Raw genomic sequence first — 26,184 nt, 5'->3', positions numbered from 1 at the left:
AGGTAAGATACAATAAACAGCCTTGAGACCGAGACATGAAGAGCTCTGACTCCTTCTTCAAGTGCCAGCCTGGGAAAAGAGACTTTCCAGCTTTTCTCAGGGTCACTCTGACAAGCTAGAGATCCCAACATGACAATAGCATTTTATGATTTCTCATGGCCTCTCAGCTACAAGCAGCTCTAGAAGACATCAGCTGGGTTGCAGTTGTCACCAACATGCCCCTACATGAGTAAGAATGAAAGGTAAAAAATTCCATCAATTTTATTCCTTAGTTACTATTTATTCCAATACCTGTGCTCAGAGGCAGAGTTGCTCAGAACAGGGCCAGATTTTATGGCTTTTAACAAAGCTCTGGCCTGCTTTGTGTTTAAAGTCAAAGTCAAAACTCAGGAATAAGCAGTGTGGGAAGAGTTAGGCTCACACATCATGCAGTCTAGCATCTGCCCTATCATATTCCCTGGCCTGAGATGCTTTCCCCAACTCATTTTTGGTAACTGGTGCTCAGTCCTTTTGCAGTCTCAAGCCCTGACATTTGCATGCACAGTGGGAAAGGTCACACAGGGTGGTCAATATTGTGGTCTTGTTCAGAGAATGCTGGGGAATATCACCCTTCCTAAGAAATGATTCAGTCATGGTAATGATAGTTAAGGGGGTTTAAGTGGGAAGGGATGGAAGTAACAAAGTATTGGAGTTGACAAGGCAGAAGGAAAGTTATATGCAAGGTTCTATAAATTAGTCCAGAGCCCTAACTGCTAAATCCCTGAAGGCTGAGTCTCTATCCTGCCTTTAGTCACTGCTCTGTCTTCCAATACAGTGATTTTCATTATTATACCTGTGGAAAGAGAAGACGACATTGACCCCACTATGCAATTTGGTCATACCCTGCCTTTTATGTCCCAAGTCCAGCCAGTGTAAGAAAACAGTCTGTGCTGGGGACACTGCTGACCTGTGGTTAGTCTAAATAATTCCCCTAAAGGCTCTCTTTAACATTCAGTATTTTAATTCTCAGATGAGTCATCTGGGGCACTGTTTAACCATTTTCACAACTTTTAGGTCATCACACGTTCAAATCTGCCTGAATTTTCACATCTCTGTCTAGCAAACAGCCTTCACTCTCACTTCTTCCTAACAACACTTCTAACTGGGAGAAGAGTTACAATCAAATTATTTGTTCAGTTAATAGATCCAGGCTCAACCCATCACCCTTCTGCCTGCAGTGCTGGCCTGTATCTTCCCTACACTCTGCAGTCTCTGATCTGCACCGCATTCCCCGGGCTGCTGCTGAGTGTAACTACTGAGGAGCCATGTGGACTGTACTGTGCAAAAGTGGAAACAGAATCCACAGTGAGGTGCATGAGGGGACCCAGAAATATGGAGCATACATCCCATCAAAAGCCATGGGATCCATGCTCCCAGCCTGTGCATGCAGTGTTGTCACCGTCATATTTTCTGAAAAATCCCTTCACCAGGATTTCTTCTCCTGGGAAGCTGAGAAGCCTTAGAGAAAAATGAAAATAATAATTATCTGATTCGCTTCTCCTGTGTTTTGCAGCTTTGAAATGTGGTTTGGACATTGTTTACCAACTGGTCATTGTTTCATTGGTTTCATGTGAATTGTTTTAACTTAATGACCAATCACTGTCAAGCTGTGTCAGATTCTGAGGAGAGACTCATGAGTTTTTCATTAGTCTCTTTTTGCCTTCTGTCTGTATCCTTTCTGTATTCTTTAGTATAGTTTAGTATAGTATTATTTAACATAATATAGATCATAAAATAATAAATTAGCCTTCTGAGAACATGGAGTCACATTCATCATTTCCTCCCTACGACAAGGGACCCAGAAAATACCACACAGTGTGTTGCAGGCATCAGGGCACCGGGGCCTGGATTCACACTTCTTGGACTGACGTGCAGCCAGAATTCACAAAGTGCAGCGAGCTCGGTAATTACCCAATTTATCTCTTTATTCCATCCCAGAGAGGAGCGAAGTACCGCATTTTCCCTCCTCTTCAGAGCCACCTGATGCCCCTTTGGGGATGACACTGGTACATTAGCTGAAGTGTTGCCCTTTACAGTGCTGGGCACCTGGCCAGCCCTCCTGCAGCCAGAGGCTGGGCGTGCAAAGGGCTTGCACATAGCTCCCTTCCATTCAGCCTCTCCCAACAGCTGCTCCGGGGATGATGGGGGCAACAAGATCCTTTTCCAGACCCCCTGGGGATAGTCTTTGCCAAGTCTGTTTATTCATTGATTTAAGAAATCCAGCTGCAATTATGAACAAGCTACTGAGAAAAGAAGCCTGAGTTGAGGACTTGGCTCAGAGCAGGGCTCTTTGCCACTGTGCTCAAACCTGTGCTTCCTTCATTGCAGCCCTGTCCCCACCACCATCACATGCATGACACAGTCACAGTGCTGATCATCCCTTCACTATACATCATACAGCTTTCTGGCAGAGAAACTCCTCCTACCAAAGTCTCAAGGCGCTCTGTGACAAAGGAGACAGAGAAACAAACCTGGTCATTGCCACTTCTCATTGCCATTAGCTTGTCACATTGCCTTTGTCAGGCAGGACAGAATCCTGGATCCTCATTGGCATAACTGTCTCCTGCAAAAAATACCAGCCTGGGTCCTGATGGCATGGGGCAGCTTGATCTGTTTCCCCAAAGATGTCAGTTTTCCATCAGTGCAGGTTTACTTTTATTTGGAATAAATCCTAAAATCTTGCTAGCCCTTTCTTGTCATGCCTTTTTTGCATTTGGCGCACAGCTTTGCTGAGACTATGCTGAGCAATTCCAAGGGAGAAGACATTTCAGAGCCCTAAACATCCTTAGCTGCAACACCGAGTGTTTCAAAATAAAAAATGTTGTGGAATCACAGCATGGTTGATGCCACACAGGACATATGAAGATTGCTTACACGAAGCTCCTTCTCAAAAGAGAGACAACTGGAGAAAGTTAACCAGAGCCTTATCCAATCATCCTTTGAACATCTCCAAAGCCATAGATACACAACCAATGCTACAAAGTTTGGCCACCATCACCATAAAGCCATTTTTCAGTTGTTTAAATGCCTCCCCTCTCTCTATTAATATTTATGCCTGGAAGTATAAAGAGATATAAGATCCGCCCTGACTCTTCTCCTCTCCAGGCTGAACATTCCCCATTCTCTCAGCCTCTGCTCATATGATGGTTTCCTTCAGTAGGCAAGAACCTCACTACTGGAGTGTTTGGCTTCAGCCTCTCATGGTTGTTCTTGGATCATTCTCAAATTAAAATAGGCCATTAGTAGGAGGTATTTTCCTCTCAGTACTCTATACCAATAATAATCAATCCATCATCTAGTCTTCCTATTTAGTTAGTTTCACTTGTCAGTTTCTTTAAGACTTCCTTACAGCCTTAAACCACAGTCCCACCATGTTTATTCCTGAGCTGTCTCCAGTTTTCCAGCTTGCCTGTAATTGTGGCGCCATACCCAGGATTTCCCCATGATGGCTCACTCCTACTTCCCACACTCATATTTAGGCCAGCAGGAATCTTGTTAACTGTTTTTGCTGAAGATTTGACCATCCTTACTCTCTACCCCTCCTTAGCCATGCAAGGAGCCCATTTGCCTTTTTTAACAGAACAACACAGTAAGAACTCGTGTAATCTTGTGTATCCTCTGTGACTTGGCAAGTTTTCAGGGGTCCTTTTGTAAGGGTGGCTTTTATTCTTATGTGTTCCTACCTAATTATGTTTCTCCTGCCTGTAAGAAAATGTATTTTGTTTGAATACACTTAACTTATCAAGTTATCTAGATCTCTTTGAGTAGCCTGTTCCTCTTGCAACCACCCTATTCATGCTTGTGTCATCTGTAGGGTTTTACCTGATTTGTACTTTCCTTAAAATCATGGTTGGAAACGTTAACCAGTTCTCATTTAACAACTGATCCCTGCAGAAACCAGAGAAAATAGAGTATTCCAAGCAGACAATTATCCCTTCTGCCTATCTAAAGTTCTCAATCCACTTAATCTATATTTTATGGACTTTGCATCTTCTGAATCAATACAACATATCATAATTCTCTTTTCATCAATAGGCCATGCCTTACAAAAACTCTGTACCATAACACTATGAATTTACTGTTTTAAACACAACTTTATTATGAAATTGAATGTCTCATTCCAAAAAGCCACATTCCTATTCTGTATTTCTCCATTAACTGACATCTGCAACAAATGCTTTTTCCATTATTTTTCACTGGATACTTGCCAGTTACCTGGCCTTTAGATCCATTCATCTTAAAGCTTCTCCACTTTAAATGCAGGAACCATGTTGGCGGCTTAACATCTCTATACCATTCCTACAGTAATTAAAGAGTAATTAAAGCCAATCTCAGCAGGCTGGAGTTGAGCAGCATTTATTATGATTTCAAGTAATGAAAAATTCTAAGAGATGGAAGTAAGCCGAAGAAAACTGTATCTTGGACAGTGTGAGCATAATGCTGTTTGGTAAGCTAGGTTGGAGAGTTGGAAGACTCAAGACATAAATGATGTAGGGAGCAGGAGCAGCACAAAATAGTAGTACAGAGGTGATGAGCAAAAGGTGTTTACCAGGTGATAGGCAGTATTGATAGAAAAGTTAAGACATGCTAAAATGCCAGTGGGGGAGAAGAAGGTGGACAAAAAAAGCTGCAGGTAGGGGAAGTGTAGAAGAAGGACTGTGTACAGAAAGGGTCTGACATGAAAAAAAAAAAAGCTGAAATGCTAGAAAGTATAGTGCTGGGACACTGCATGTTTTGGAGTTATGAAGCCCCTGAGAGTGAAAAACAAGCTGTGAATGTTTCCAGCAAAAGACCAGGTTAAGTGCAGGAAGGGATTATTACCAACATCAAAATCCTGGGGATTGAAAAGAGGTAGAAAAGTAAAAATGGCTACTAACCCCTAATTCCCTCTTTGCTACTCCTTTCCAGGATTCAAATGTGCACCTAGGATGATATCAGGGCATTAGGAGAGGTGTGTGTGTAGGGAAGGGTTCAAGAAGTGATAGGAAAGAGGAGAAGAAAGGTCTTGTAGAGGGGTAGCCAGGCATTTAAAGGAGCATGAAGGACATTGTCTTAGGACCTGAAGGCAATACAAGAGAAGAGATGTGTTTGGGCTGGCATGAGATAACCATGAACATTCCCCAGCCATCACCCATGGCCACATTCTGGCATCTCCCCAGCTCCTCCACCCTGCCAGCCTGAAGTCACCCTCCAGGCGTCCTGGTGTGGGCACAGGCAGCATCCAGAGATGGCCCCTGCCTTGGACAGCTTGTCCTGAGACAGCTGCAAGTTCTGACACGCTCCCTGCTTTCCAACAGCAAGTGGGTCCCAACAGGCATTTATTGTGAGGGAAAACGAGCAACATACAGAAACACAAAGTACATATTTTGCTCTGTTTTGAGGCACAGCAGGTGCTGCAGCCTAAATAACTCCCTGGAGTTCCTGTGGCTAGGAAACAGGGGGATGCTTCACACAGTCATTTCCAAGAGAAAGATGCTTCCAAGCCACAAGGAGGCTGCACTGGGCAACACTGAGTCCTGGGGTGAGGGCCATCCACTGGGGAAGGAGCTTGGCTCTGTGGCAGCAGGGACAGTGCAGCAGAGAAGTTGCTCTCTGGGCCACCACGGCCTCTCACACCCAAGCCACCATGGTGCCCAAACTCTGAAGCCCCTTGCAGGCTCCTTCCCTCCTTCCTGCCGTGGGGAGCAGGCCCTAGGACTGCCCTAGGACTTCATGGCAGCCTCCTCACCACGTCCGTCCTCCTGCCGCCAAGGGCAGCCAACGTAGCGCAGCACGGCGCTGACAGGGCCGCGCTTGGCGGGATCCAGAGCCAGCAGGCTCCGCAGCATGCCGGCAGCCTCGGCCGTCAGGCGCCTCCAGTGCCGGGGCACGTCCTTCTCCAGGCCTGTCTCCTGCCACTGCATGAAGTCCTCAAAGAAAGGGTCCTCTGGCAGGCTCTGCTCCCAGGGGAAGTAGCCGGTGAGCAGGCAGAAAAGCAGCACCCCAAAGGCCCAGGCATCCATGCTGGTGTCGATGGGCACCCCCTGGGCATCAGCAGTGTTGCTCAGCTCGGGGGCGGTGTAGGGGATTACCCCGGCCACCAGCTTGAGCTTGGTGCCCTTGGGCCTCGTGAGGCCGAAGTCAGTGAGTTTGACGAGCCGGCAGTCGGGATCAAAAAGCAGCACGTTCTCGGGCTTGATGTCACGGTACACCAGCCCACGGCTGTGGATGAACTCCAGCGCGCTCACCAGCTGCTTGGCACACTGCTTTGCGGCCAGCTCAGGGATCCCATCCTGGGCAGGGAGAGAGACAGGCAGGATGACACACATGGGGCACCTCAGCAGCCCTGCCAGATGGGCTCTCACCTCAGTGCTCTGCGCTGGGAAACACCTTCACATTTCTCACCTTGCAAGCCCAAGGCTGCTTCGGTGCGGCAGACCCCAGATAGATACACAGCCATTGCCTTTATCTCCCTCCCTCTGACCCAGCCAGCTTACAGAGGGACCAAATGCTACAGCCCAGTCCCCATGGCCTTGTGGCAACACTCACGCGGGGTTTGATGATAGAGATGAGGTCTTTGTGCAGCGCTGGTTCATAGAGGAAGCCATAGTACTGGCTGGACTCAATGGCAATTCCGAACATGCCGATGATGGCAGGGTGGGTGGCGAGGGACAGTGCTACACAATACTCATACAGGAAGGTGTGCAGCTTGGTACTGGCTTTGGGTAGCAGCTTGAGAGCCATAGGAGTCCCTGGGGATGGGAAGAGTGAGTTTGACTCCTCTGAAAGTCACAACAAGGCAAGACAGAGCAGCCACAGATTCAGACAGTCACAGCCACAGGGAGGTCTCTGTTCCAAAGCTTGTGTGGGTATACCCTGTGGACAACAGGTCTGGGAATAGGAACTGCTGCTGGTGTGAGTTTTGAGCCCTGGGCACAGTAGGGACATCGGGATACTTGGGCCCCTCAGTCTGAGCTGGGACTACCGGGGAAGAGCAGTGTCAGGGCACTCATATGGCCAACCCAGGATGTTCATTCACACCCTCTGTCCACGGGCCTTAGGGCACCACTTCAGATCAGGCTTGGGGCTCTGTGACTGAGGAGCCCTGTGATGGGACTGCTGTTTCCATCTATACCACATGCATTTTGGTGCATATCTGTGAGCTCTCCTAGTCCTGGTTTATGAATTAACTTCCCAGCTTGGCCTTGGACCTGTCTCATCACTATAACCTTGCCAGATAATCTGGGCTGCCCCCTGGCATCACCTGGTCCCTGGCTGGATGGCATGGGATAGAGCTAGGTGGGGAGGTCCCCATCCTGCTGGTCTCCCTGGGGACCCTCCCTGCCATGCCTGGTGTCTGTCCCCAATGTGCCACCAGCCCACCCCATGCCCCGGTGAGTGGAGAGGCACAGTAGTTCACAGGGCACTCAGCTCCTTACCTCTCTGCCTGTGGGTCACTAGCATCACATGGCCATACTTGCCCCTGCCCAGCTCCCGAACAACCTCATAGTGCTCAGCCACCTCGGTGCGCACCAGGCTCTGGGCGGTGATCTCCAGGAGCTCCTCCAGCTTGGTGGGTGCTGCTCTCTCTGGCACTGCTGCGGTCACGGCTGAGCTCTCTGCCATCGCTGAGGGCTGCAGGAACACCACAGCCAGAGTCAGTAACATCACAGCACACTCAGAGAAAGTCAGATCAAACATACAACACAAACCATGCCAATGGCGTATTTCTGCCACTTGGAGCCCGAGCACTCTTGCTGCTGTGCCAGAATTGAACCTGCACTTTTATACAGCACATCTCTGGGCAAAGCCCCTCATCATAGAAAAGGTCTCTCTATTGAAGGGAACCTCCTCCAGCCCCCTAATCCTTTTGCCTAATATTAGACAACAGGCAAAACATTAGCAGAGTCCCAGATTTTCAAGTATGACCCAGTCACCCCTCCTTGCTCTCCTTAGCCTACAGCAGCAAGACCTCGTCTCTCTACTCAAAATTCCATCTCTAAAGCTTACTGGAGAAAGTCCTTGAGTCAGCAGATGAGACAGATCTGTCCCTTAGGACATGTGACAAAAGGCAGAGTGCCCCAGGAAAGCCAAAGGGAGCTCAGTACCTCACATGCCTGATGACATTTCTGACCAAAAGTCATGCCTCTGTGCAGCCAAGTAACTTGTACAGGAAGTAACCTAGGACATGAATGGCATTTTGAGCTCTAGCCAGCTGCTTCAGGCCCATTTCAGAGAAGTGGTTTTTCACTTTTCCCAGCCAGCCACAAGGCAGGATTTTAAGGCCTCTGGGGCAGCACTCTGCCCCTTTCTACTTCCCTGTGCTCTGAACAAGGTACTTTGGGCCTGGGAGCTCCTCCTGGCCTTGGAGCAAGGTCACAGAACCAGAATCACAGGATGGAAAATGCCAGAAGGTACTTCTGGAGACCTCTTAGTGCAACATCCTGCTCAAAGGAGGGTTAGCTAGAGCAGGTTGTCTGGTCCCCAGCCCAGTTTTAAATATCTACAAGGATGGAGATGCCACAGCTGGTCTGGGTAACCTGTTTCAGTGTTTAATCACCTTTGTGGTAAAAAAGATTTTAACTTATGCTTAAAAAGAAATTCTGTTTCAGGCCCACTGTCTCTAGTTCTGTCACTCAGTATCAGATGATACTGTGATACACCTGGCTGTCTGTTTTTGCAGGTATTCATTTGCATCAGATGACCCCTTCAAGCCTTCTGTTCTTGAGGCTAATGAAGTCCCAGCTCTGTTACCCTCTCCTCCAATGAGAGATACTCCCACATCTTAACTGTCTTCACAATCTGGATTTGTTCCAGAATGTCCACATCTCTCTTCTGCAAAGGAGCCCCACTGCTGCTAAATCCAGTCATTCTTCAAAATACAGAAATATGGAAAAAAAATAATTATTTAAACCTGGGAAATCTACAACAATGCTGGATTTCTACAGGAGCCTGAGACTGTTTGTGGGGAAGCTCCTCTTCCCTTCCCTCTCTTCTTGACTGCATTTCTAAATTTTATCCAATTCAGAAGTGCCAAGTAATTGCCCCTACTTTTTTTGCAAGAGTAGAGCAATAAAGTGAATGGGCCACCTTGTAAGAACAGGTCATCCAGAGGATATGGGTAGAGTTTCTTGACAGCCTGTGACGTGCAGGTCTGATCAGGGCTCCTTATGAAGGAAGCCCCAGCTGCAGTCACTCCAGAACAGTTTGCAGACTTTGGCCCTTGCTGCCCTTGGAGTCATGAACTACAAGAGAAAGTCCATACTTGAGAAAATAGCTGACGTGTTCAGGTCTTTCTTTGAGATGCCACTGTGATTAGCTAGGAAGGTAAGTGAGGATCAAATTTGGACCACTGCTGAGTAGAGTTTGTCTAGATGCTCTGCACCTACTTGTGATACCTTCTAAAATGTCATTTTCCCTTTGCAGATTGACAAGCACTGAAGAGAAGGTCAGCAGGGCCCTGAGCAGCATGCATTCACCATTTGGCTGTGCTGTACTGAAGGCAGCAGGCAGAGTCCTATTCAAACCTCTTCTTTCCTCCACTATCATTTCCAGGCTTCATCCCTGCTAAATCTCTTGTTTCCAGGCTGCTGACTGTGAGAAACTGTATTTCCTCAAAAGAATCTCTAATTGCAGCAGTAAAAAGCTCACATCCTTTACACCATCACGAGATACTTCTGAACCACCTGAGAAACTAAGGGGGATCTAGCCTATGGAGATACAATGTCTTAGTCCAAGTAATGTTATTCTGGTTCTTCAACTAAAATGACTAATATCCTTAGTGCAGAAAAACACTTCATACATGTCAAAAGCCAAAGACAGTGTGATCCCTATATAACAGAGGCAGTGCTGTAATAACAGAATCACAGAGGTGTTTAGGTTGGAAGAGACCTCTTGAGATCATCTAATCCAAGTCACCTGCTCAAGCTGAAGCAGGTTGTCTAGGAAGGTGTTCAGACAGGTCTTCAATATCTCCATAGATGGAGACTCCCATCAATGATCACTGCTTAGAAGAGTCTGGCTCCCTTTTCTTCATTACCCCTCACCAGATATTTATATACACCAGTAAGTCCCCCTCTGAGCCTTCTCTTTTTCAAGCTGAAGAGTTTCAGCTGTTTCAGCCTCTTCTCATATCAAAGATAGTCTATTAAAAATGGCCTTGAGCATATGACATGTGGGGTCCATTTTCTTGTCTGACCTTCTACAGGGCATTAACACAAACCAAATAACAAATAGCATCTGGGGCATCTCTTTCAAAAAGTCATTCAGGCTTGATCCAAAGACAGTTGGTCAATTATAAATGCTGGTGTGAACATTCTTGCTGTTAGGTATTCGTATGATAACCTAATCTGAATTTACCGAACCTGCTGCTGAAGTTTCTCAGATAAAGAGGTTTCTAATACCTGTTAAATTTCTCCAGACCCTTGCAGGGTTTATATGCACTGTGGTCAGAGGTATGACCACAGGCTATGAGAATATATTTTCAATTAATTATGCTGTGTGAAACTACGAGACTGAAGCCCAAGCTATGCATTTAACTGATGCCTACTTAGGCTTCACAAAACATCTGTCACACTGTGCTTCTGTAGTGCCTGCATCAGTTACTTAAAAAACAGATAAGATGCTGCCACAAAATGTGGTCATGTCTTGAATTGAGAATAGGCATCTCTGTGCTCTATGTTTGCTTATTGGTTCAATGCCTTCCAATAACTTTCTGTCTACTTGTCAGACCCTTGGTCTCAGATTGTCCAGTCTGCTTGTCCAGCTCTCAAATCTGTTTCATGGATCTTTTCTAAAGTCTCATCATTTTTGTCCCCCCATTTCCCAAAGAAAACCCTGACTGTCTTGGGGGGAATGCCTCCTGTCACACATTCAGCTAGAATTACCCCCTGCCTCATGCTGTGGCCTCAAAATTTCTTTGTAGGACTGACACACAAGCTGCACTACCTTATACATCCATTATGAGTCCAGAGTTTTTCCAAATTACTGGGAATGGTGGGGAAAAAAACAACTTCCTCTTCATGTCCCTTTATGGGTGCTGCCTGCCTGGTTTTTACCTGAATGTTTTTGCACCATGTTTAGTAAAGCACATTTTGCTCAAATGGATTTAGTGCACCATATAATTCAGATCACCCAGTAGTTATCACACTTCTGCTTCAGGGCTGTGTAAGGACCCCACCTGCAGGCACCTCCCACCAACCTCTAAATTGTTGGTTTGAAGCAGTTCTCATCCTGGTATTGGTTCATACAGCAGCTGCCAGAAATGTCCCATTCACTGGTCATTTCCTGAAAGTTATCTGTACAAATTCATCCTGGCATTGATTTAAACCAAGAAGCAACACATTTTTAATTAATTATTTAAAAGCCCAGTATATAGTGGAAAATGCCATATTTTATTGTTGCTCTCACCCTACACAATTTTTTTCAATCCTAACTCTGTCATAATACTTTTATTTATGTCAATGATCTAGAAGGAAACACTGAAATCATCCAGAAAAATACTGCAAATGGCACAAAAAAGGGTTTGGGTAGACAATGCGTTGCTTGGTAAAACTGCAACTGTGTACATGCATACACATACACAGATACAAAAGCATTCCAAATGACCAAAGAAGTCAGGATTTTAGTCTGACATTGGATGAGTAACAGGGGGGGGAAAAAACGCAAAAAAAGTCATACTAATCAGACACATCTAGTTTCTTCATGCTGCTTAACGGGCACTACATAAATCCAGAAATGCAGATTTGGAATAGCTTCACTGCCTTTGCAGGCCTTAAAACATTGGATGATACAGAATTGCAGTAGAAATAATCTACAGTGAGATAGATACACATCTTAATGTTACAGATACAAGTCTAAGAGCATAACAGATCAATGTTACAGATTTCTCTTTTGCATTCACTCTGCTAAAGAGAATGCCTGAAAAGATTCAGATGCAGGAAACATCAGCAGTGAGAGGCAAACTAACATTTTCCAGATGCTAAATTAAGAAAGTAAGCTTCACTGTAAACAAAAGAAAACAAACAAGAAAAAAAAAGTAGAGACAGCTGTTCAGTTTCACGTAGGCTGAGATGATTGTAACAAAAGAAGAGATCTGTTCTGAGGCCATGTGCCTCTTACAGTGAACTCCAGTTTCTGCAGAGGTTCCTACATACAGATGCAATGAGACAGTCTGAAATTTAATCTCCAAAAATCAGCTGAGTTAGGGAAGCTGTATTTCTGAAGAGCTGGCCACCTGTTAACAGCTTCTGCACAATTGAGAATATCACACACCAGTGGAATTTGTATTTTTATTATAAATTTATTTTTCCATTTGCTCTCCTTTGTATTCTTTTTTATCTACCTTTTTATGATGTTTCTTGAAATGTTAAAAATATATTGATATGAAGAAAGCCTGAGTAAATTTCCTGAACTCTTCTGGAGGCTGATAGATCAAGAGAACCAGTTACTGGATGTTTTCTGTCATTTTAATGATATCGGTGAGCCCACAGTTGAGCAAGCTACCTCTGGTGTCCCCAGTTTGACAGAAAAAGGACAAGAGAAAGTCATGACAATGGCAAGAGGGCTGAAAATTACAGGGGAAACTTCCAGGCGTGCTGTCTTTGTAACTTATCAAACAGATAGTGGAGAAGTTACTCTATCATCTGTATACACTTTTCAGAGTACTGGAATTTCACTAAAAAGGGCTCTCCCAGTTAGGCAGAAGCATTATAATAAAACCAATAGATGAAGCTGAAGTGAGGCCATTTCAGACCTCCGCTGTGGTGCACATTCTGTGAAGAAGGATATTTGCCCCTAAAAATCTCATCAAACATTGTGGAAGAATATCCTTCCATCTTCGTAACTTTTGGTTCAAGAATGGCATCTTTTTTTATTTCCCCAGAAGTTCCACTCTGGTGCAAACCTGTCACCCTGTGCGAGGCAACTCAAACCACATTTAATACAACAAGGGATAAGAACAGATTACCGCAACGCTTGCTTGTGGCCTTATTGCTGGAAGATTTATGAGCTTCTTTCTAAAACTGGTCAGCAGGCTAGTGCATAATCTCGCTGCAGAGAACGGCATGACTGTGCCGGTAGCAGAGCTGCTGTTCTGGGCAGAGACACCCAGCAGTGTCCCCGGAGAGCCCCGCAAGCCTCTCGGGAGCACGCAGCGCACCACGGGCTCCGCACAGCAGCCTCCTCGGACAGAAACCGGCAGCAATCTCACTGGGACCGAGCCAGATCACACCTTTCTCCCAACCAACCCGCCAGGAGCGCAGCACCATCCCACCGAACACAAGTGGACACAAAGCGACCTTCCAGGGCAAAGCCACCAAGGAGCTCTCCATCAGCCCTCTGCGGGAAGCGGGTGCGCTCCGCAATGTGCCGCCACACCACGCTCGAGTCTCCAAAACCTGTTTGAGAGGGGTGGGTGCCCCTTTTACACGCCTGTCCAGTGTCCTTCATCCTGCCACTGCTGTGACTTCCCTTCCGCCTGCACTAAGCCTCTCACCTTGTCCAGCAGCGCAGCGCAGCCAGCCAGCCGCGCTCCCCTCGCCGCAGCCGCCGGGCTCAGCCTGCGCCAGCAGCCGCAGCGGGCTGCCAGGAGCTGCGGGGCCGAGCGTGACGCTCCGCCCCGTCCCCATGGCTCTGGGCCTGGGGGCACGCTGCCTCCCTGCTGAAGGTGACCTCCCGGAGGGAAGGAAAGAGGGGAAAGGGAGAAGGAAAGGACTATCCCGCTACCCGCTTAATGGAGGAGGATGTGTTTCAGGAGTCGGGGCGGGATTGTTTCTGCTCTAGCCATAACATTATAAACCCCCGGGGAGCCACTGGCAGACCCACTTTGTGCAGCCCTTTGCTCCAGCTTGGGCTTTCGCTACAGCTGAAGGAGCAAAGCAGCTCCCTGGGCTGGAACAAGGTCCTTGCTCCAGGGCTGTGCCAAGTAGGAGTGTGTTCCCGATGGCAGGGTTCACAACGACCTCCTTGGCTACCAAAGGTGCCCGTGCCAGAGAGCATCAGAGACCAGGCACAAACCATGGCTGGCTCAAAACCCTTCTTGGGACCCAATGGCTCAGGGTCCTCACACACACCAATACTGCAGAGCATGGTGGTGGAGCTGAAATTATTAATGATAACTGTGAGTAGTACCTGCCCCAGAGCATAGTCCTGTGCCAAGGTCTTCCTTCTTCCATTTCAGCATGGACATGAAAACAGCTCCTGGATGCATGGACACCATGCAGGCCCTGCATCTTGGCTCTTAAACACTGATTTTTTATTTTTTTTTTCTCAAGGAAGTGGATCAGTTTGTGTATCTGAAGCACCGATGACTTGGGTGTATCACAGGGCCGGCTTTCTGTTCCCTAGAGCCAGAGCCTTGCTGGGCACTTGTAGTGATGAGCCCTGGCACTCCCTGGGGTCAGAGAATTGGGAGGAAGGCTGGGAGAGGTGAAAGACAGTCAAAGAGAAAAGAGCATCCCCAAAAAATACTCTGGGTATCCAGCACAGGACTGAACCTTCTCACCTGATCTCAGAAGGGAGAATAATTATGCCAAGGGCTTGTCACTCAGTGCTCTGCCCTCACAGAAAGGTAACAAGGTGAGATGCACTGGACTGCTGGCACAGGCCTATGAAGAGCCAGTCTGCTACCACTCAGAGGAGCTGCAAATCAGAGGGCAAGAGGAATAGCACAGTCAGGCTCCCAGCTGTCCCTCTGCTTCTGGATAAGGGGTGGGGAGTGAGATTGTTTTGCTGATGACCTAAAGGTCTTGTGCCATTCAAGCCTGTGCCTTCACACGCATTCTGAAAGCTGTGATTGGGAACAGCCTTCAATGTGCAAAGTCCCTACAGGCAGGAACATTATAGCTAGGGGTGATGGGAGTGTACCAAAGAAACCTATCCAATATCCAAGAACTCAGCACTGGGATAAATGGTGTAGTGTAACCACTCCTCTCCAGGAACAGAGACCCTGTATAATCTAGTCTTCTGGTGGAAAGTGTGAGACTTTTAGCTCTACTTGAGACACCAGTCAGAACTGAAAAATGTCCCTGGGGACTTGCTATAATTTACAGTAACAACACAGTGCTGGGAAAGCAGCCCAGGTTCCCTGACTCCCCCAGTCCCTCTCTCCTCTCCAGTCACTATCTTAAATATGCTTCCAGATATAGGAACAAAATACAGTAGTCTTCCTTATTTTCCAGTTAATTTTTTGAGAGGCAGAATCCCTACATTATCCATTCCTATTGAGATGGGGACCTGCTGAGGGGTTTAGTTTAGAGAAGAGACCTCTTCCACAGCCTTACCTGGAGAGCACTGACAAGTTGCAATCTCACTGAGGGCTTGCTCCTAACCTGCCATTCATCCACAGGGCTTGTCCTGCATTGCTCATTACCAGGGAATATGTCACGTACTGTGTATCACATGCATGTTTGAGAATCCCTGAACTCCACTCCCTGAGCACTGGGCACAGGACAGCTGTTGGAGGCCCCAGAGCTGCTGCACTGCTAATGAAGTCCACACCAGTGCATTTCAGGACCTCTGTAATTTAACACCTACACCTCTCTCACATACACCACACACATTTTGTCCAGCTGGCAAACAAGATGTTGGTCAAAGTCAACACTGAGATATTGGAATATGTATCCCAATATAACCAGTTAGATGGTGCCTAGGCCAGTTCTGACCTTCGCTGCTTGGCCAGAGGCAGCACTGTGGTGTTTAACCCCAGAGGTACCTTGGCTGGCGGCAAAGTGCAGCGGGGCACAAGACAGGACTCCGTTCTCCTCAGGAGAGAGCTTCTGGCGATGGTGGAGAGAAAGGGAATGGATTCTGCTAGAAGGTAGCCAGATGTTTATTCCATGAGTACAGATACGTCTGCACTGGGCCACTGCTGGTAACAGAATGAAGCCGCATGGTCTCATTCACATTTTAAGCTCAGGACAGGGGAAGGGGAGGGGACAGGTGAGTCACCAACCAGGTGAAGGGGCAGGGTCTCAAGGTACTAGGGACACCTATCACACGACGCCTTGCTGGTATGTTAGCCTGATTGACAGGGCACACTCAGCGAGGGGCGAGGGGGAAGGGAGAAGGTAAAACAGGATATTGCAACACACCACAACATCTCCCCCTAGTTTTGTTTAAAAAGAAGAGGGCTGTGTTTATGGTGCAGAATGATTCTACTGAGGCTTCCAGGTCATCCACTGGAGCACTGAGGGCTTCCAAATGGTAGACTTCAGGAGGGGGAGATGAGTTTGAGATTAACTTGAGAACCATGCGTCTGATTACTCCAAAAACAATGCTAAAAACTACAATAACTACAACTAAAATAAACAGCACTAAAATTACAGTTTTCAGAATAGATCCCAACCAGCCCGAGAGTCCCCAGCCATTGAAAAGTCCATTCAGCTCGTTGTCAGTTTCTCTGTTGATGTCTGAGAGCCTTTGTCAAGGTAGTCCATACGTGGTTTGGGACTATGTAGGAGATTGCAGGTGGGATGATCACGAGTAGGACGAGAAGCAGGCTCGGTCTCATGACGTCTCGAGGCTACACACGAACAGTGGGATCTAAACTGGTACAAAAACTTGAGACAAACATATATTACAAACTATTCCAGATAGGAGGCTTAAATGGAATTTCCTCCAGAGAACGTGCGCGGCGTTTTCTTCTCCAGGCAGCGTGAGCAACCTGGGGTGCTTCTGCAGATTTCTCTGAGACTTTGGGAACATAGGGCTTTACCCATTTGGAAGGAACCCACCTTAAACCAGAGGGGGTGGACACACAGGCGTATCCACGTCCCCAAGTAACCAATTTGTAAGGTCCCACCATTTTCCAAGTCTCAGGGTCCTTTACTAAAACTGGAGGTTTTTCTTTCATCAACCTGTGACTGTTCCCCCCAAAGTGGCGTAGGATGGGAGGGTTCAGGCTGTCAAAAGAACAATTCAGAAAATTTATTGTGAATAGCGCCCTGGATAACCGGATGTGGGGAGGTTCTACCTTCAGAACCTGTTGTTGCTGGTCCAGGACCCTTTTAATATCACGGTGAGTTCTTTCTACAATGGCTTGACCTGTAGGGGAGTAGGGGATGCCAGTTTTGTGCTCTACTCCCCATTGCTGCAGGAAGCTCCCGAATTCCTTGGATCTATAAGCAGGCCCATTATCAGTTTTCAGCTCCTTGGGGATGCCCATGAAAGAAAAAGCCTGTAAGAGGTGCTTAATAGCATCAATAGATGATTCTCCTGTGTGGGCAGAAGCATAGACCGCTCCAGAAAAGGTATCTACACTAACATGAACATATTTCTGCCGTCCAAAAGCCTGTATGTGTGTTACATCTGTTTGCCACAGTTCACAACTGTTCAGTCCCCTGGGTTTGCTCCCGTACTCAGCTGTAGGGAGTGCATGTTGTTGGCAATTTGGGCACGTGGCCACAATCGCTTTGGCCTGTTCTCGAGTGATGTTAAACTGGCGAACCAGGCCAGGTGCATTTTGGTGGAAAAGCTGGTGGCTGATTTTTGCCTGTTCAAAAACATTTGGGAGAGTGGCCATCACTGCAGGCGCAGCAAGAGCATCTGCCCTTCTGTTGCCTTCAGCAATAAACCCTGGCAAGTCAGTGTGTGACCTGACATGCATCACATAAAAGGGTTGCTCTCGGTGAGTGACTAACTTTACCAGTTTGGAAAGCAATTCAAAAAGTGCAATGTTAGATACATCTTGCAGTATTGCTTGATCTGCTCTGGATACTACTCCTGCCACGTATGCAGAGTCTGTAATCAGATTAAATGGTTCTGAGAACCTTTCAAAAGCCCTAACAACTGCAGCCAATTCAGCAACCTGAGGTGAACCTTCCACCTCAGCAATGTCCGTCTCCCACTGCTGGGTTTGAGGATCTTTCCAAGTCATAACAGACTTGTGGGACCTCCCGGACGCATCTGTAAAGACAGTCAGAGCCCTTTTTAAAGGTCTCCTACTTAGAGCAGTTCTTAATTTTAAAGTAAATTGAACATCTTGTTCAAACAATTTGCAAGCGGGCCGTGCTACCGAAAATTGTCCTGAGTAGGAATCCAGAGCAAACTGCAACACTTCATTTTCTTGAAACAATTGTTCCAGTATTTTCATAGTATTTTGACCTGATTTTAACTCAACTGGAATGTGAATGCACTTAAAATCACATCCTGCTAACTCCCTGATCCGGGTCCTTGCTTTCCGGATCAGTTCTGCTATCAGCTCTTGAGGCTTTGTCAGCCTCTTGGACCTTTTGTGACTGAGGAAAACCCATTCTATGATCAAGAGAGAGTCCCTCTGGTCCCGGTCCTTTTTTGGTGTGTCCTTTGCCTTAGGTGTTTGTTTTTCCTCCCACTGGAAAATAATTCCATGGAGGTGTGGCAACTTACCTAGGATGATAAATTTGAATGGCAGGTCAGGCCGGCATCGGTGGGCCTGTCTTGTGGACATTGCAATCTGAACCTTTTCTAGAGCTTTCCGTGCCTCTGGGGTAATAGACCTAGGAGCACCTGGGTCCTCTCCCCCTTTCAGTAAATTGAAAAGAGGGCAAGGTCTTCATTAGTCAGACCAAGCCATGGTCTTACCCATTCAAAGACCCACACAACTTGTGGACATCCGCAAGGGTCTTGATCCTTGGATTGATTTCTAGTTTTTGAGGAACAATGGTCCTATTTCCAATTTCTAAGCCCAAATACTTCCAAGGTGGCATCTTTTGAATTTTCTGTTCCTGGAGCTCGAACCCTGCAACAATCAATGCATCGATCGTTAGGTCAAGCGCATGTGTTAGTAAATCATCATTGGGGGCACACACAAGGATATCATCCATATAATGGTAGATGATGGCCTTCTCTGCAGCTGCACGCACTGGGGAAAGCAGGGAAGAGACATACCACTGGCAGATAGCTGGAGATACTTTCAGGCCCTGAGGAAGAACAGTCCAATGGTACCTTTTCATAGGAGCTTCTGAATTGATAGAAGGGACTGAGAATGCCAAACGCGGTGCATCGTCAGGGTGCAATGGGATTTGGAAAAAACAATCTTTAATATCAATAACAGCTAATTTCCAATCTTGAGGAAGCATTGTTGGGGATGGCATACCAGGCTGGGGAGAACCCATATCTTCAATTACATTATTAATTTGTCGGAGGTCACAGAGAAGTCGCCACCTCTTTTTGTCAGCTTTTTGGATGACAAACACCGGAGAGTTCCATGGGGACATGGTCTCTACAATGTGGCCCTTTCTTAGTTGCTCTTGTACTAGTTCCTCAAGCACTTTTATTTTTTGTTTACTGAGTGGCCACTGTTTCACATCAACTGGTTCGTCTGTTTTCCACTTAAGTTTTTGGGTGGGGCGCTGTTGTTTAATGACTGCTGCACAAAAATGCTGTGGAGAGTCTGGACTATTAATTGTGACACCCCACTGGGCCATTAAATCTCTCCCTAACAAAGGTTCTGAATAATCTAACACAAATGGACGGATATTTGCCAATTGTCCGTTTGGACCCTCGAATTGAATAATGCTTTTGGATTGCCTTGCCAATTGCAGACCTCCTACACCTCGAAGGTGACCAGCAACATTTTGTAAAGGCCAGTGTGCTGGCCAGTCTTGTACTGGAATCACTGTGCAGTCTGCACCTGTGTCTACAAGCATTTCAATGCATTTAGACTCCCCACCCCCACTGACATTGCACCACAATTTGGGTTTATCTGTCCCAATAACTTGGACCCGGGCGACTGTGGGCCCTTGTTTATCGACATTTTCAGGTAAAGATGGCACAGGGATAGCTTGAGCAACAATTTGTCCCTTGGGAAGAAACAGGGGTGGGTGGAAACAGTGCAGGCTGAGAACAAATTGCTTGGGATCTGATGTTGTCAGTCCCGGAGCAATTTCGATCTCTTGTGGTGTGTTTTTGTCCCCAGTGATGATGTACTTACAACGAATTTGGTTCCAAGTACCCTTCTGTTCAGGATTTACAGAGACAAAATGCCAGTCAGTGTCCTTCAGGTGGAGTGACTCTGTCAGCTGCAACCTGTAAGGCTCATTGACAGAAGATGCGGTTAATACAGAATCACTTAAATCATAACAAAGGTTATTTTGTTTCACATTTAACAGTGGACTAGCGGACTTGGTCTTTGAAGCACCTGCTTCACTTACACAAATGTTAATATTATCGCGCGCTTGATTTATTTTACTACCCTTATTCTCTTGGCCTGCTCCTTTTATGTCTGCACGCCTGGCAGGCTGGCGCTTTATTCTTCGTTTTTTTGTTGTTGACCCCCAGGGAGGGCTTGCAGTTCTCCTCCCCTGCTATTTTTAAATTCATCAAATTCCCTTTTCAGGGGCACTGGTTACTCCAGTGCCCTAGCTTATTACAAAGCAGGCATGGTTTAGTGGGCTCAACCATTGCCGGTCTCCGCTGCTGCCCAGGGTACTGCTGTGCTGAAAGAGAAGGTGCAGGGCTGGCAACAGCAACACGCTGAGGTGGTCTTGGCAGCAGCCTTGGTCTGGAGTCTTCAGCAACACTCATCAGAGGCACTTTCCTGTTACAGACTAGAAGCATATCTTTTAATGTAGGGGAAGGTTCCATAGGAAGGCTCAGGATTGCTGCTCGACACTGTTCATTTGCATTTGTGAACGCTATTTCTTCTAAAATTGCTTCCCTTGCATTTTCCTTTTTAACTTGTATTTCAATGGCTCTAGTTAGCCTTTCTACAAATTTCACAAAAGGCTCTGATGGTAGTTGTTTGATTTTACTATAGGGCTCAAAAGGCCCCTCAGGTTGGAGGGAAAAGAATGCCTTTTCAGCTGCTTCCTTTACTTTCTCAAGTGTTTCTGCAGGAATTGCAGCAGCTTGGACTGAGGGAGAAGACCATTGACCCTCACCACAGAGGTGGTCAATAGTAATAAGGTTACCATTGTTGTCTTTTGCTGTGTTTGGATCAGCCTGTAAGCTTGGGAGAGCATCTTTTAGCAGTTGTTTCAATGCTGATTCCCATAATTTGAATTCCGTGGATGTCATGAGACATGAAAACAATTGTTTTAAATCATGTGGAACCACAATAGTCCTACTTAATTCAGAATTTAAAAGGCCACGGAAATATGAACTGTGTGGACCATATTCTTTATGAGATTTACAGATCTCTTTAATCAATTGTCGTCCAAAAGAACTCCAATTAGCAGTTGGGGCTGCTCCAGCTTGAGCTGCAGGCTGAAACGTAACAGGGGCCAGTGACAACATGGCACCATGCATTGGGTCTGCTGTCCCCTGCTCTGTATCCCTTGAATCAGAAGCATTGGGGTCACAGCTACAGGTTTGGGGACAGGCAGTGGGTGTGTCCCCACCGTGGGAACCCGGGGAGGGGGCGGGGACAGGGAGCCGGCAAGGGGCGGGGAAACCGTGGGAACAAGGGGTGGGGTCAAGGGGCTGGCAGGGGGCGGGGATACCGTGGGAACAGAGGGCGGGGTCACCTGGTGACATCACGTCAGCAGCCGCCCCCTGGCAGGAGTAGAGGGGCGGAGCTGAGGGTACTGCAGGAAAGGCGGGGGGAGGGGGGAAGGTGTCACGAGGAACAGGAGGAGAGGGGGATGGGGCAGGAATTTTGGGATGCTTAAGAGGATTTTGGGAAGAAGAAGACCAGGTTTGGGAAGATGCCACGTGGCACCCACCATCTTGTGCACCCCCTAGGGACTGGGGGCCATTTTGGACATCACTGCTCTCCGAAAAGCTAACACGTGCTCGGGATTTTTTTGGGGAAAGAGGTTTAGGGGTTTTAGAGGGAGAGGGAGGAGCAGGGAGAGCAGAGGCACATGGCTTTACATTTGGCTTTTTCTCCATTTCCTTTTGTTTGAGCAATGCTGTTCGAATTTGTAAACTCCAGAACACAAATTTAGCTGAGGGTAATTTGCCAGATTGTCCTAAGGTTATCAATTCATTCCCAACTTTATCCCAGAATTGAATATTGTGGATTTCTTCAGGGGAAATGTTTGGGAACTGCAGAAAAAGCCATCTTATAAACTGTTTCAATTTTCCTTTAGAGAATTTCACATTACTCTTGATTAAAATGCTAACAATATGATAATACACTCCCCTTTGTACAATGCTAAGTTTGGAACCCATGTTAAAAAGCAAAGTACTTAATCCCGCCTGACCAAAAACAAAGCTAAAATCAGCTACCAATTTCTAAAAAAAACCACAGATAGAAAGCGATAACGAGCAGACAAAAGCTTCACAATGCAGCTGTATATACTGCTTTTAAAATTCCCGGGCAGCAGCAGAGCACGCCCTGCCGAACAGAGGCAGAAACAAAGCCTCCCCCGCGGTGGAATGCAACCCCCCCGCGGAGCAGAGGCAGCAGCCACGCCACGTGGCAGCCGAAACCGGGACGCCCCCCCCCCCGCCGCCGCGTGTGCAGAGCACGCCCGACCCCGCAGGTCCCCCGGCCACGTGGAAAGAGAGCCCCCCCCCCCCCCGCCAAGAGAAAGAGAAAGAGAGGCTCCTAACACGTGTCTGAACACGCTGCTGAGCCGGGGGGGAAGGGCAGAGAGCAATCCCGCTCCGGCGCGAATTCTAAAAAACAGTGAAACACGCAGCAGGAAAGCTAAACTAGAACGCTATGAATTCTCGTCTGTGGGGCTGCGCAGCCAAAATGCAAAGGCAAAAAAGGAACAGAACTCGCGGCAGAGTCTGTTTTTGAGCTTCTGCTCTACCGAAAGCAGAGATACTCACGTGAAATGGAAGCTGTAGGCTGGGTACAGGCAGGCAGCTCTCCACCGGAAAAGGACCTCTCTCTGGGTGCAAGAGAAGCTACCCTTTTCTTCCTCTGGAAAATCTGTTCACCACAATGAAGCAGGGCTTTCCAAAGGCACCGAACAGTCCACGAAACTTTTTCTGGGAGTATTCCCAAAGTCTCTAGCTGGGAGTCTTGAAACCAGGCTCCTTTCAGCTGGATGCACGGCTGGCAGAAGCTTCTCTGAGGAACTGCGAGTCCTTTTTCGGGCTGCAGAGTCGAGCCACCCACAGGGACGCCAATATATTGGAATATGTATCCCAATATAACCAGTTAGATGGTGCCTAGGCCAGTTCTGACCTTCGCTGCTTGGCCAGAGGCAGCACTGTGGTGTTTAACCCCAGAGGTACCTTGGCTGGCGGCAAAGTGCAGCGGGGCACAAGACAGGACTCCGTTCTCCTCAGGAGAGAGCTTCTGGCGATGGTGGAGAGAAAGGGAATGGATTCTGCTAGAAGGTAGCCAGATGTTTATTCCATGAGTACAGATACGTCTGCACTGGGCCACTGCTGGTAACAGAATGAAGCCGCATGGTCTCATTCACATTTTAAGCTCAGGACAGGGGAAGGGGAGGGGACAGGTGAGTCACCAACCAGGTGAAGGGGCAGGGTCTCAAGGTACTAGGGACACCTATCACACGACGCCTTGCTGGTATGTTAGCCTGATTGACAGGGCACACTCAGCGAGGGGCGAGGGGGAAGGGAGAAGGTAAAACAGGATATTGCAACACACCACAACACTGAGAGAACATGGAAACATGATGTAACCAAAACTGCCTGAGTGTCTTGGAAAGTTTGGTCCCGGGCTGTGGAGGACGTAGAGCTAGGAAGGATAGGGGGTTGTGGGGAAGGTGGTTTTTGAGGTCTTATTTTAGTTCTCATGATCCTGCTCTGATTTTGTTAGAAATAAATTCAATTATTATCTCTCATTCAAGCATGTTTTGCCTGTGACAGTATTGATGAGTGATCTCTCCTGGTCCTTATTTCAACCCATGAACCTTTCATTATATTTTGTCTCCCCTGTCCAGCAGTGGAGAAGGAGTGATAGAGGAGTTTTGGTGGGTGTCCAACATCCAGCCAGAGTCAACCCACTGCAGTGACATATGCAAGCATTGGGGATGGCCTATGATACATAACAAACACTGTATGAAAATGTGTCATTTTCATCCTCTGAATTATGGTTGGTTTAGCATGCTGAATATCCTGTGTCTTGCATGTCTGGCTCAGAATAGGCAGTACACAGAAAAGTAATAAAGCATGAAAATTTCCAAGAGCCAGACATGGCAGCCAGTGTCACAAAGTCATGGCAGTGGCAACTACATGAGGAACAGCTGGACTAAAGCAACTACAGTAAAGGGACATAGTCAAGAAGGGTTCTCCTTTTCATCCTTCTTTCCCCTTATTGCTCATCCTCAGCATACACACATCAGAACAGCAGCAGCTCTTCAAGTACAGGCATACACAGCTCTAAAGGATCAGGTCTGATCTCCTAACAGAGAGTGCTCTGTAGTCAGATGGTGGCAGATGTATGGTTGCAAAAGAATACTGCCCTTCCAAAGAGAAATCCACCATGTTCCAGAAAGTACCCTAAGAACCACGGAGGGAACTAGCTCTCTCAACACAGTTTCAGCAGGACACAGTTTCTCAGGTGTTGACTTTAGCACGAACCCTTTTTCACAATGTCCCTGGCTAATGGTTCTGGTGATCTCCACAGCAGCTGGGTGAGGAGGTCTGTACTCCTGTTTCAGGGTGACCCAGCCCCACACAGGTCTTTACTTCCCATTCTATATTATCAGAGGCTCCAAAAGCATTTAGGGAGAGGAAGATTTGATGCCATTTGGACCAAACAGAGCACTCTTTGGAGGTGTGGAGGCTCATCAGAAGGGGTATGTGTGAAAGTTGCTGTAATATGAATGTCAGGCTCCTTTACTTAAAGGGCCTAAAATGGCACTGCTCTTTTAATATTGTAGTCTATGGCAATGTTTCGTTTGTCCCCATATTTTCAAACTGACCACAAGCATTTACTCAGAACATCTGTGATAGCAGCTTTTCAGAGCAGTCATGATCCCTTCATTTCCAACACGAAATTTTGCTCAGCTTTTTCAGATCTGGTTCTGTGCCTGATGCTGGGGAACCACTCTAATTTTCCCTATTGCCCTTCTGCTTCTTCTATTAATAATTCTGTGAGCTACCAACACTTTCCTCCTGCCCAGCCTCAGCAGGCAGGCCAGTGTGCAGGGTACTACAAGGTGTGGGCTGCCTCCCAGGAGAGCTGGGGCCCTGCACTCTCCCTGGCACAGACAGGGTGCTCAGAGGAGTCCACCAGCTGCACAGACCATTTGTGCTCTGAGGTCATTCAGTGCTACCCCATCACTGAGGAATCTGTTGGCCGCCTTCCTGGCAATGCCGCACAATGTCCCACCTCGCTTCCCAGCTAACACAACAGTCACACTGAGCCTGGGCCCTGCTCCCCAGAAGTGCTTCCCAGCTGTGTTCCCCATCTTTGTCAAAAACCCCTCACACCTGAAACCTCTGGTCAGCCACTGAACACCACATCTGCTTCAAAGCATTCTGCTCAGTCCCACTTCAACCTACTTCCTTCATGTTGCTGTTAGGTGCATTGGGTGCAGAATGATTGCAAGAGGCAGTGCTAATCCAATGGAATCCCTGAGCACTGCTCCCAGTGCCTCAGAGCAATGCTGGGGCAGTGCCCTTCCAGCCTAGCACAGGGACAGGGATCCACAATTGCTGTATTTTTAATCTTTTTCATCTCTCCTAGCCTGTCCTCCAGGGCTTAAAACAATATCAAATATCCTGTAACCACAGTGTAAATCAGCCTTCTCCCCAAAAATTAATGGCTTATTTGCCAGCACAGTTACAGGCAGGGACTGTTCAGGAGGCAAGTCAGCTTGCAGCTCCCACCTTGGCCTGGTAAGGCGGTGCCACTCCAGGAGGCTGAGTTGGCTCGGGCTCTAGATGGTTTGACGATAGATACTGTGCTATCAACTCATTTCAAAAGTTCCATACCTTCTCAGTGATTTCTCATGTTCAGCTCCTCACAGCACTGACTCCACTATCTTCACAGCCCAACCAACAAACTCCATCTCTCTCCTCACCCAGCTAACCCACTCTTTTGTAGCACTCATCTTCTTATTGACACAGCTGTGGCCTACTAAGGGCAGGCCTGTTCCTAACCTTTGGTGATTGGTACAGCTGCAACTCCTCAGGTGTGAGACTACCTTCTGCACTATTCTTCTGCACTATTTTCTTACTTTCTATTCCTCCACAATACTGGGAAGAGATGAGTTGTAGTGAGGTCTTGCAGGAAAAAAGGACAGACTTACAGAAGAAGAGTGGACTTGGGTGGTGGGCCAGGGACAACATGTGTTACTGGGAAAGTTTTCT

At 47.3% G+C, this 26,184-nt stretch overlaps 1 protein-coding gene across 3 annotated transcripts; it reads right to left on the bottom strand.

Moving 5' to 3' along the window:
- Window positions 1–5,326: 5,326 nt before the first annotated feature.
- Window positions 5,327–25,889, bottom strand: LOC135443219 (serine/threonine-protein kinase SBK2-like). 3 transcript variants are annotated; one of them, XM_064703442.1, is made up of 4 exons: window positions 25,807–25,889; window positions 7,458–7,653; window positions 6,568–6,770; window positions 5,327–6,311 (listed from the first exon to the last, which is right to left on the bottom strand). In XM_064703442.1, exons 2-4 carry the CDS (start codon window positions 7,642–7,644, stop codon window positions 5,742–5,744), a joined length of 960 nt encoding a protein of 319 aa, XP_064559512.1. In that variant the 5' UTR covers window positions 7,645–7,653; window positions 25,807–25,889; the 3' UTR covers window positions 5,327–5,741. The 3 variants fall into 3 exon arrangements, with proteins under 3 accessions (XP_064559512.1, XP_064559513.1, XP_064559514.1); XM_064703443.1 differs by lacking the exon at window positions 25,807–25,889 and adding an exon at window positions 13,514–13,605 and having other exon boundaries at window positions 5,342–6,311; XM_064703444.1 differs by lacking the exon at window positions 25,807–25,889 and adding an exon at window positions 14,522–14,639 and having other exon boundaries at window positions 5,598–6,311.
- Between the last annotated feature and the right edge of the window lie 295 nt (window positions 25,890–26,184).

This window comes from Zonotrichia leucophrys, chromosome 2, assembly GCF_028769735.1.
Source record: "Zonotrichia leucophrys gambelii isolate GWCS_2022_RI chromosome 2, RI_Zleu_2.0, whole genome shotgun sequence".
Lineage (NCBI taxonomy): Eukaryota > Metazoa > Chordata > Aves > Passeriformes > Passerellidae > Zonotrichia > Zonotrichia leucophrys.
This window is presented reverse-complemented; position numbering and strand designations above follow the sequence as displayed.